The sequence below is a fragment of the Hypanus sabinus genome, chromosome 5 (genome assembly GCF_030144855.1).
Source record: "Hypanus sabinus isolate sHypSab1 chromosome 5, sHypSab1.hap1, whole genome shotgun sequence".
Taxonomy (NCBI): domain Eukaryota; kingdom Metazoa; phylum Chordata; class Chondrichthyes; order Myliobatiformes; family Dasyatidae; genus Hypanus; species Hypanus sabinus.
The window spans coordinates 2,604,577-2,617,473 of NC_082710.1; the positions used below are offsets into that span (position 1 = coordinate 2,604,577).

Here is a 12,897-nt window from a genome sequence, read left to right on the forward strand (position 1 = left end):
GTGTATTTGAAGGATATAAGAAATAAAGTTAATTCATTTCAATACACTACCTCCAATGCACCTGTTTCAGAGATTTGGACAATTTAACAGCAGGTACTTCAAAGTATTTCTGAAGGAACCAATACTTTGCATTGCACTGCCACTATTTTCCACATCCAATGGTAGTAAAACTGTACTATAAAAGTCTTCCTCCAGTCCCACTGAGGCTGTTACAATGAACCAATTGTTGGCTGACACCAAACATCCAACAAAACACAAATATTTGTTGAAAGCCTTAATGAAATACAGTATTCTGAACTACTCATGGGAATTCATGGCAAAATTTTACTTACATTAGAAGAGAGCTATGCAAAAGCACTGACCAGCTCAAATCTCTCTGACTTGAACATGAAGAGGTCAAATGCAAACAGTAGAAGCATCTTACAGCAATTCAATCCACCAACCCCTTGAAGTTCATCTACTCCAGTATGGCAGGGTTAGTGGATCCTGCACAGGAAGCCATCTTGAGGCAGGTCATTCTTGACTTTGAGGGTTCCCTGAGAAGGAGATGCAGATATTCCAAGAGGACTCTCCTGGCAGTAGCACAAAATAAGAAATCATGAGAATTCTTAAAAGCTTGGTTCTCAAAAGAAGACCCTATTGACAAGCATACTGAACAGGTTGCAATTTACAAACCTATGTGTCTGCGGGATCAGGGCCGAAGGGGTGAGCTGCGGACACCCAAGGGACGAACGGTCCCAATGACCGATAACCAGGGATATCAGCCAGCGGAGATCCTTTAGCTATCCATTTGGCTAGGACTCAGCAAAGACTAGCAGCCAGTGCAACAGATGACCAATCAGAACAACAAGTCGGACAAGAGTATTCGGCAGAAACAACACTCAGTTGCAGACTGATGATGTCACCTGAACAGGTGATGAACCATTTGCAACCTAACCTCCAGGCTTGGCAAACAACCCTACCATCAAGCAGCCAACCCGAGCTACCAACCTTCTCTTTCATTCCAGGGCTCTTGTGTTGGTAGATCAAAAAGAAATACACAAATTTAATTTTAATAATGATAACCTTACTGCATATCTAAACATTGTAGCATTTTTGTTCTGTTACACCACACAGAATGATATCAAGTATAGTTTTGTTAATGCTATTGTTTTGAATTAAAACAGTAAGAATTTTACCAACTGAAATTCTATTGTCAATAGACAAAAGAATCACAACAATAATATAAATGATCTGAATCTCTATGAAAAACACTGAAAACTGATAAGATCCTTTTAAGTATTACAAGCTGTAAATCATGTTTACAAAGGGATTCTGTTTTTCCCATGTCTGTTACTAATCTGACCCTTTCAGTTTAGCTTCAATGGTCAAAATAAAAAGCTCCATTGTAAAGGTGTGTGAAACAGATTTAAATTTGATTTTGTTCAAAGTTCAACATTTAAGTATTATAATTTTTATTTTTCTAATCAATGCATTTTGCATTGAATCTTGAAAGGCCAAGGTAGAGTGGATGTGGAGATGGTGTTTCCTATAATGGGGGTGTCTACGGCCAGAGGGAACAGACTCAGAATAGACAGACATCCATTTAGAAAAGAGATGAGAAAACATTTCTTTAGCCAGAGGGTGGAGAATCTGTGAAGTACTGTACATTGCCATGGAAGGCTGTGCAAACCAAGTCATTGTGTATACTTAAGGCAGAGATTGATATGTTCTTAATTAATCAGGGTATCAAAAGTTCAGGGGAGAAAGCAGGAGAATGGTGTTGACAGGGATAATAAATCAACCATGATAGAATGGCGGAGCAGAGTTGATGGGCAAAATGGCCCAATTCTGCTCCTGTGTCCTATTTCAGTTTATAACATCTGTCAAGGGTCTGAAAGTCATTTACTACATAAAGCAATCCCCTACTCACTCCCACCACAACTCAATGTTAATGTCTCAGGACATAATATAGAATACCAAGCAAATGGTATCCAATTTGAGCATATAAAGCAAAGGGGAAAATCTATAAAGACCTTATGCACCAATTGTATGTTTCCATTTATTTGGTGGTGGAGGACAACTCAGTACATCACAAAGATGCTTGCACATAAATTGCATTGTTATAAGCATGCCGTCTCAAAATAAAACCCAGGCAGTTAGATGATAAAATGCTGAGCCGATGAAATGAACAAATTAAAGTAAATGAATAAAACTTATTTTAGAGTTGGGAATTAGAAATCTATAAAGGACACATGGCACTAGACCACAATTATAGTTCTCATAAACAAACAGTCCTTAAGTTCTGCTGAAAGTAATGTTGAATAAATTCTCATAAGGCATAATTGCATCTGTGGAAGAGAAAGGCAATTAATAATTCAGACCATTTCCAGCATCTGTGGATTTTTGCTTTTCAATATCCTCAAGCAGAATGGAGCAACTTGGAAAATTTGTTTACTAGGATAGTGTAGCATTAATACAACCATCAAAGAAATTTATCTACCTATCTGCCATTTTACAGATAAATTAATCTACTTAGCATACAGAACTTTTTAAGATGAAAGTACATTTGGATTAGGATTCTACTGTAGTGATCAAAGCAAGTAGACTTGCAACAAGAGGATCCCTGGAATTAGTGCAGTACATCTGTGCCTGACAAGGGCACTACCATGAACTCTTTATGCCAAAAGATTTATTGACACATTGAATGACACTTTCTTGCATCTAGCTATCCACCAGGTAATTTGGGATCCATGCTCTCAATTTGTTAATGTAGATTGTGCCAAATAAAATTCCTGGTGAAAGCATTAGAGAATGCTCTGCACAAGAAAGGTGCTGCAACACTCTTCCACCATAAAGGGACCCCATTTCCAACCACCCACCTAAAGGAGCAGTGTATTTCCCAACTTCTGTCCTACTGTGTTCCATTCAATATTCTCAAAGTGGCCTCCCTTACTGGGGAAACTAAACACAGATTGGTGTTCAATCTGCATAAGTTATCCTGAGATTTCTGTGGCCTTTCACTTTAATTCACTATCCCACTGAATTTTCCATCTGTGGACTCCTGCAAAGTAACAATGGGGGAACTCCACCTTCATACTACATAGAACATATAACATAGAAATCTACAGCACATTACAGGCCCTTCGGCCCACGAGGTTGTGCCAATCATGTAACCTACTCTGGAGTTTCTCTAGAATTTCCCTAGCGCTTAGCCCTCTATTTTTCTAAGCTCCATGTACCTATATAAGGAACTCTTACAAGACCCTGTTGCATCTGCTTCCACCACCACTGTCAGCAGTGCATTCCATATACCCACCACTCTCTGTGTGAAAAACTTATGCCTGATATACACTCATTACCTATTTCTAAGCACCTTAAAATGATGCCCCATCATGTTAGCCATTTCAGCCCTGGGAAAGAAGCCTCTGGATATCCACAAGATCAATGCCCCTCATCAACTTATACGTCACCTCTCATCCTCTGTCACTCCAAGGAGAAAAAACTGAGTTCACTCAACCTATTCCCATAAGGTAGGTTCTCCAATCTAGGCGACATCCTTATAAATTTCCTCTGCACTCTCTCTATAGTATCCACATCCTTCCTGTAGTGAGGTGACCAGAACTGAATGTAGTACTCCAAGTAGGGTCAAACTAAGGTCTTATATAGCTGTAACATTACTTCATGGCTCTTGAATGCAATCTCACAGTTGATGAAGGCCAACACATTATACACCTTCTTAACAACACTGTCAACCTGCGCAGCAGCTTTTGAGTGTCCTATGGACACAAACCCCAAGATCTCGTTAACTCCCCACTCTGCCAAGACACTTACCATTAATTTTATATTGTCAAACTTGACCTACCAAAATGAACCACTGTGTTGAAGTCCATCTGCCACTTCTCAGCCCAGTTCTGCATCCAATTGATGTCCCACTGTAACCTCTGATAACCCTCCACACTATCCACAACACCTAACATATGTATCATCAGCAAACTTACCAACCCACCCTTCTACTTCTTCATCCAGGTCATTTATAAAAATCACAGAGAAGAGGGGGTCACAGAACAGATCATTGTGGAACGCCACTGGTCACCGACCTCCATGCAGAATATTAATTATCTACAACCACCCTTTGTCTTCTGTGGTCAAGCCAATTCTGGATCCACAAAGCAAGGTCTCCTTGGATCCCATGCCTCCTTTCTTTCTAAAGGAGCCTTGCATGGGGAATCTTATCAAATGTCTTACTGAAATCCATACACACTACATCCACTGCTCTACCTTCATCAATGTGCTTTGTTACATCATCAAAGAATACAATCAGGCTCATAAGGCATGACCTATGCTTGACAAAGCCATGTTGACTATCCCTAATCAGATTATGTCTCTCCAAATGATCATAAATCCTGTCTTACAGGATTTTCTCCAACAACTTGCCCGACACGGAAGTCAGACTCACTGGTCTATAATTTCCTTGGTTATCTCTACTCCCTTTCTTGAACAAGGGAACAACATTTGCAACCCTCCAACCCTCTGATACTTCTCCCATCCCTATTGATGACACAAAGACAATCGTAAGAGGATCAGCAATGTCCTCCCTCGCTTCCCACAGTAACCTGGTGTATATCTCATCTGGTCCCAGTGACTGAGCTAACTTAATGCTTTTAAAAAGCTCCAGCACATCCTCTTTCTTAATGTCTATATGCACAAGCGTTTCAGTCTGCTGTAAGTCATTCCCACAATTGCCAAGGTCTTTTCCCCTGAATAGTGAAGCATAGTATTCATTATGTACCTCCGCTACCTCTTCTGACTCCATGCACTCATTTAGACTACTGCACCTGATTGGTCCTATTCTCACACTGCTCATCTTGCTCTTCATATACTTGTAGAATGCCTTGGGGTTTTCCTTTATCCTGCTCTTCTGGACTTGATGCAAATTTCCAACTTATGATAATTCAACTGGCAGTTTTTGCTCAACTTTGTTATAGTTAGATTTATTTTTTTAATGTAGTCCATTCTCCTGGGCATGCATGTTCTACAGCCTTACTATTAGCCATTTATTACAGAAAGAAGCTTAAATACGATTTTTAACTGTTACCTGAAAGCTACAAGTAGATACCTGGTCTTAAACACAAGAGATTCTGCAGATGCTGGAAATCCAGAGGAACTCACACAAAATGCTGGAGGAACTCAGCAGGTCAAGCAGTATCAATGGAAATGAATAAAGAGTCAACATTTTTGGTTGAACCCTTTCATCAGGACTGGAAAAGAAGAGGGAAGGTACCAGAATAAAATGTTGGGGAGAGGGGAAAGAGGACAAGTTAGAAGGGGATAGATGAAGCCAGGTTGGTGGAAAAAATAAAGGGTGGAAGAAGGAATCATGGGGGAAAAGGAAGGGGGGGCACCAGGGGAGGTGATTTAGACAGATCAGAAGAGGTAAGAGAGCAAGAAGAAGTAAGGGAGAGGGGAAAGAAATACCAAAGAAAAAAATTACCAGAAGGAGAAATCGATGCTCATGTCATCAGGTCGGAGGCTACCTAGATGGAATGACCCTGAGGGTGGTTTCACCTTGGCATAAGAGGAAGCAATGGGCTGACATGGCTTAACAGTAATTAAAATAGTTGGCCACTGGGAAATACTGCCTTTGGCAGATACAGCACAGGTGCTCGACAAACCAGTCCCCCAGTCTACATTGTGTCTCACCAATGTAAAGGAGGCTGCATTGGGAGCACTGGACATAATAGACAACCCCAAAAGATTCACAGGCGAAGTGTTGCCTCATCTGGAAGTTTTGTTTTGGGGTCCTGAATGGAGGTGAGGGAGTGAATGTGCAGATGTAGCATTTTTCACACTTGCAGGGATAAATACCAAAAGGGAGATTAGTGGGGAGTGACAAATGGACACGGGAATCATTCAGGGAATAATCGCTGAAGTAAGTGGAGAATGGTGGGAGTGGGGGCATGAAGTAAAGATGTATTTGGTGGTAGGATCCCTTTGGAGATGGCAGATGTTGTGCAAAATGATGTGTTTGATGTGGAGTCTCTTGGAATGGTAGGTGAGGTCAAGAGGAACTCCACCCACAAAGATTCAACATTCTCTGACCCTCTCTCTCCTCTATCTAAAGTTGCAATTACATCTTTTACCAACAGAGCCACACTATCGCCTATGCCTTTCTGCCTGTTCTTTCAATACCAAGAATCACTGCATCACTGTATGGTATAGAGGGGCTACTGCACAGGACCGAAAGAAGCTGCAGAATGTTGCAAATCTAGCCAGCTCTATCTTGGGCACTAGACTACAAAGTACCCAGGACAGCTTTAGGGAGTGGGGTCTCAGAAAGGCAATGCCTGTTATTAAAGACCTCTAGCACCCAGGGCATGCCCTTTTCTCACTGTTACCATCAGGTAGGAGATACAGAAACCTGAAGGCACACACTCAGCGATTCAGGAACAGCTTCTTCTCCTCTGCCATCCAATTCCTAAATGGACATTGAAGCTTTGGACACTACCTCACTTCTTTTTAATATAGAGTATTTCTGTTTTTGCACATTTAAAAAAATCTATTCAATATACATAATTGATTTGTTTATTATTATTACATTTTATTAATTTTTTCCTCTTTCTGCTAGATTATGTATTGCATTGAACTGCTGCTGCTAAGTTAACACATTTCACGTCACATGCTGGTGATAATAAACCTGACTCTGATTCCTTTGATGTTAAGCTCCCAACTATGGCCTTCTTTCAGCCACAAGACAATGATGTCCGCAGTATTATATCAACCAATCAGTAATTGCGCCATGAGTTCGCCTACCTTATACTGAATATAACGTGCATTTAAATATAGCGTCTTCAGCCCTGCATTCTTTGCCTGTTTGAATTTTGCCTGTGTGCCTCTTTACTCAGTCTGCATCTGTATAAAATCATTGGCTTGTTCTTCCTTACATTTATGTTACATCCATCATCTACTTGCAAAGCTGCTGGCTCATTCTCAGCTCTATCATACTGGATCCCAACCCTCTGCCCATATTAGTTTAAACCACTCCCAACAGCTCTAGTAAACCTGCCTGCAAGAATATTGGTCCCACTTGGATTCACATGCAACCCATCCCTTTTGTACAGGTTTCACTTGACCCCTGCCCCAATTCTTCAACCATTCATTTAACTGCCACCTCATTCTACTCCTACCTCACAGTTCCGTGACACAGGCAGCAATCCCGAGATTACTACCTTTGAGGTCCTGCTTCTCAGCTTCTTTCCTAACTCTTATTCTTTTTTCAGGATCACCTCCCTTTTTCTTCCTGTCATTGGTACCAATAATGTTCCATGACTTCTGGCTGCTCACCCTCTCTTTTCAGTACTGTTATTTCCTGTCAGTCACCTTATGTACAGCCTAGCATCACTTTATGGACATACAATCAATATATAGAAGCTATCTTATGTATTTATTTTATTGTAAGTTTATTACTATTACGCTCCTTAACTTTTATGTTGCATTGGATTCAGAGGTAACAATTATTTTGTTCTCCTTTTAATAACATTAAGCAATCTTGAATCTTTTGGAGTGAAAAGCTTTACTGTTTTAAATGCACAGCTGTGGCCCAAAGATGAGGATTTAGAATGTATATGGAATTTCACTCAAGGGGATACTTAAAGTATGTTTGTTTTATACCTTTTCCTAAAGGCATTGTTGAGGCGAAATTTGGAGTATTGTGTACAGTTCTGGTCACCGAATTATAGAAAAGATGTCAACAAAATAGAGGGAGTACAGACGAGATTTAGTAGAATGTTACCTGGGTTTCAGCACCTAAGTTACAGAGAAAGTTTGAACAAGTTAGGTCTTTATTCTTTGGAACATAGAAGGTTGAGGGGGGACTTGATAGAGATATTTAAAATTATGAGGGGGATAGATAAGAGTTGACGTGGATAGGCTTTTTCCATTGAGAGTAGGGGAGATTCAAACAAGAGGACATGAGTTGAGAGTTAGGGGGCAAAAGTTTAGGGGTAACACGAGGGGGAACTTCTTTACTCAGAGAGTGGTAGCTGTGTGGAATGAGCTTCCAGTAGAAGTGGTAAAGGCAGGTTCAATATTGTCATTTAAAAAAAATTGGATAAGTATATGGACAGGAAAGGAATGGAGGGTTATGGGCTGAGTGCAGGTCAGTGGGACTAGCTTCGGCATGGACTAGAAGGGCCAAGATGGCCTGTTTCCGTGCTGTAATTGTTATATGGTTAAATTTAATGAAAGATATAACCTGCTAAATGTTTCCAGCATTTCTTTTAAAATTTAGATTTCTAGTATGTTCAGTTACTTTGTTTTTCTACTCTTTGAGCATTCCATTGTGTGAACACTTTTTCCATAGTTACATTGAAAAATTGTATTTAAATAAAGCATAAGAGCAGGGATATGATGCTGAAGCTTTATTAGGGAAACTTCACCTTGAGTATTCTGAACTGTTTTGGGCTCCTTAGCTAAGAGAAGGTGGGCTGGCATTGGAGAGGGTTCAAAGGAGGTTCACAAGGATGATTCTGAGAATCAAAGGGTTATCATATGAGGAACGTCAGATGGCTTTGGGCCTGTACTCACTGGAATTTAGAAGGCTGAGGAGGATCTCATTGAAACCTTTCAAATGCTGAAAGGCCTGGACAGAATAGATGTGGAAAGGATGTTTCCAATGGTGGGGGAGTCAAGGACAATAGGGTATAGCCTCAGGATATAAAGGCATACATTTAAAACAGATGCAGAGACATTTTTTTTAGCCAAACAGTGGTGAGTATGTGGGATTTGTTACCACAGGCAGCTGTGGAGGCCTTGTTATTTGATGTATTTAAGGTGAAGATTGATAATTTCTTGATTGGTCATGGCCTCAAAGGTTACAGAGGGATAAAAGGATCAACCATGATTGAATGGCAGAGCAGATTTGAAGGGCCAAATGGCCTAATTTTGCTCTATGTCTTATTATTTAATTAAACCATCTTTAATAATACATGTTTTGTTTGGGTTCAGAAAAAAAGTCAGTGATCTTAGATATTAACCTGTGATAGAACCCTGTACATATGCTGCTTATTTGTTTTTTTGGAAATTACTAGAAAATTTGTTGAAACATTGAACTGCTTTGTTGGAGGCTCAAAGTCATTACGGAAAGCCACACAAGATTTACCAAAATACAATTCTGCAATCTTTCATAAAATTTCTAAACTTAGGCAGCAGATTCATTTGCAAAAAATACCTGGTAGATTTCAGGCCTTATACAAAGACTGAATCCAATGCAGCATAAAGACAAAGACTGATCTCAGCATCAAGTCAAGTAGCATCTGAAGAAAGACAGCAAGACAGCGTTACCAGTCAGTGACTTTTCAGCATTTCCAATATATTGTTTTTAGCTGCAGTATTTTAATTTTTAATTTTGATTGCACAGAAAAGCAGTTAGGCGACAAATACATGTTGCTATACAGAAACAGGGTTATTTTGGAAAATTTCTATTCATTAGCCTTTGGTAGGTACCAAGGTTAAGAGAATATAAATAAGTTAAAGAGAAAACAAACCAATTGATCGAAAGCTGCTCTTCAAAGTGACATGGGGGGGTAGGGGGGAGGAAGGATATTGGAATAAGCTTAACCACTTTGAGATGAGACATTTTAAAGAAACGTAAGAACATATGAAATAGGAGCAGGAGTAAAAAAAAGTTACACTAAACACAAATTCTTACCTGAAAATCTGAAAGTACTATTAAAGTTATTTTAGGATTGAAGTAAAACAACGCAGAGTAAATCTAACCATTTCTATGGTCTGATTCTTGTATCATCAAAACTGGATCAGAACATACAAGAACAGTGATACAAACATCTACTTAAATTGCACTAACAACTCTAACTGTGCAAATGATGAGTTCATTACACACAGATTTCCAAACAGGATTAAATTTAGAGTTTATACAATCATAAAGGTCAAAGAACTCTCTTCAAAAGCATTACTTTACAAAATACTGTATAAACTATCATACATTATACATTCTGCTTTCTCTAGCCATGTCCAGTATCATTACATTTTCAAATTTCTCTCAATCGCAATTCTTAGTTTTGAAGGCTGGAGAAAATACCAGCCTTCAAATTGAAGCAGCATCAATTTTCACAGCTTAGTACTTATGCCATCAGGATTTCAAGTTGGACCCTGATTCTGAGATGAAAATGTATCCTTCCCATTTGAAATCAAAAATTTGTAAGTGTTGATTCCAAGTGCAAAAGTAGCAATTCTGTTTGCCCTCCATGTGCCAGAGATCCATTCCTGAGAATGCCAAGCACTTGTTGAATACAATTTGGAAGTTCCTCGTAAGCTTTTACATCTTCAGCATACTGCACCATCAGCTGGTCAGGAAAGGAATTAACCACATTCTCAAACTTACTCTTCCCTAGAGTTTGAATTGCATTCAAAGATTCATCATTCACAACATGACAGATTAAGGACAAGTTGTGATTTTCAATATAATTTTTTAGCAACATAGACCAGAGATAAGCTCCAGATTCAAATTCAGTAGGATTAATGTCATCCTTAAAACTTCCAAATAGCTCTGCATTCTCCACCTTTGCAACTTTATTAACAACCGAAGCATCTCCTTTCATCTTTGGTGAATTGATATAATTTAAGGACATTCTTCCAAGGCAGTCTTGTTGTAATGAAACAGTCCCTGTAAAAACAAATTGCAGATTAATAAATGGCATCTAAACAACTGAAGGAAACAAGTTCTTTTTGCACCTTTGGGGCACAGCTGTAACTACTTAAGGCATAATTACATTGACCTAATTAACTTGTGCTTGATCACTTTACAGAAAATGCCTGGACACATCATGCTCACTAAAGAGATAGATTTGGGTTCATCACCTTGCTTTTAAGGATATGTTTCTTTCAATTTAATTCTCTCCCTCCACCCACCACTATATTGCTATTTTAAGATGATCTTATTTCAGAATCAAAATCAGGTTTAATATTACTGGCATATGTCGTGAAATTTGTTGTCTTTGCAGCAGCTGTACAATATATAATAGTAAGAGAAAAAACTGAAATAAAGTATATATATTAAACAAGTAGTGCAAAACTAGAAATAAAAAGAGTAATAAGATAGCGTTCATGGGTTCAATATCCATTTAGATGTCAGATGGCAGAGGGCAAGACGCTGTTCCTGAACCATTGAGTGTGTGCCTTCAGCCTTCTGTACATCCTTCCTGATGGTAGCAATGAGAAAAGGGCATGATTTGGTAGACAGGGGCCTTTAATGATGGATGCTGCCTTTTTGAGGCATTGCCTATTGAAGGTGTTCTGGATAATATAGAGGTCAGTGCCCATGATGGAGTTGACTGAGTTTACAACTCTGCAGCTTATTTTGATTCTGAGCAGTAACTCCCCCCACTCTAAAACCAGACAGTGATACAGCCAGTTAGAATGCTCTGCATGGTACATCTGTAGGAATTTGTGAGTGTGTTTGGTGACATACCAAATATCCTCAAACAGCAAATGAGTATAGCTGCAGTTTGCCTTCTTTGTAGCGGCATCAATATACCGGGCACAATATAGATCCTCAGAGATACTTTTCAAGTTCCCAGGAATTCTACTTCTGATCCCTGAAGAGGACTGGTATGTGTTTCCTCATCTTACCCTTTCTTAAGTCCTGAAGTCCACAATTTTGCAGTGCGTCCTAAAATTAATGCCCTTGAAATCATAAACTCAAGAGATTCTGCAGATGCTGGAGGGATTCAGCAAGTCAAGCAGCATCCAAGGAGGGGAAGAAATAATCGACATTTTTGGTTGAGAGACTCCATCAGGATTGAAGAGGAAGGGAGAAAAGTAGCCAGAATAAGAAAGTGGGGAGAGGGGGAAGGAGTACCAGCTGGCAGGTGATACGTGAGAGGGAATGAAGTGAGAAGCTGGGAGGTGTTACGTGAAAAGAAAGAATCCAACAGATTACATGCACACACAGTTCAACTTTTTGAGTGATTATGCAGTAAGTTCAAAGTTAATAACTCATCAAGGGTGATTGATAAGTTTGTGGCCTAAGGTAGAAGGAGATGAGTTAACTTCAAACTTTCTGCATAATCACTCAAAGAGTTGAACTGCATGTGCATGTAATGAGAGCTGTATAACTCATCGCCTTCTACCCTAGGCCACAAACTTATCAATCACCCATGCTGTGGACACTTTCTGGAGGTCCAAGATCCATATGCTCCATGATCGCTGGACTAAGTGTGTAAATGTAGGAGGGGACTATGTTGAAAAATAAATGTGCTAGGTTTTCTAAAATTGACTGCTTAGGCCACAAACTTATCAATCACCCCTTGTGTAAACCTGTTGGTCCTGGCCTTTATGCTGCAGTACCATTTCCCGTACTTCATAGTGGGAAGTTCATATCTACAGATGGGCTGGGCTATTTGCACCACTCTCTGCAGAGTCCTGCGATTAAGGCAAGTACAGTTCCCATATCAGGCAGTAATGTAGTCAGTCAGTTGTGCCCCTATAGCATGTTCTTAGAATTTGGAGGGGGGGGGGGCATACCAAACTTCTTCAACCATCTGAGCTGAAAGACTGTTGTGCCTTTTTCACCACATAGCCGGTATGAACAAACCATGTGAGATCCTTGATGTTTATGCCAAGGATTTTAAAGCTGTTCACCCTCTCAACCCCAGATCCACTGATATCTTTAGGGATTGGCCTGTGTCTGTTTCTCCTGTAGTCCACAACCAGCTCCTTTGCTTTTGTGACATTGAGGGACAGGTTGTTTTCTTGATACCACTGTGTCAGGATAATGACTTCCTCTCTATTATTATTTGAGATTAGGCCAGTGTCATTAGTAAATTTAATTAGCAGATTGGAGCTGTGGGTAGGAACATAGTCATGGGCATACAGAGAGAAAGGAGGGGGTTTAGTACA

The 12,897-nt window shown here is 39.7% G+C and overlaps 1 protein-coding gene across 1 annotated transcript in view; it reads right to left on the reverse strand.

Annotated features, from left to right (window-relative positions):
* Positions 1–9,443: 9,443 nt before the first annotated feature.
* The window catches only part of slf1 (SMC5-SMC6 complex localization factor 1), a 142,339-nt gene continuing 138,885 nt past the window's right edge, over positions 9,444–12,897 (reverse strand). Inside the window, exon 16 of the mRNA XM_059969320.1 lies at positions 9,444–10,663. Coding sequence (XP_059825303.1) covers positions 10,188–10,663 — 476 coding nt within the window. The 3' untranslated portion in view covers positions 9,444–10,187. The remainder of the gene's footprint in view (positions 10,664–12,897) is intronic.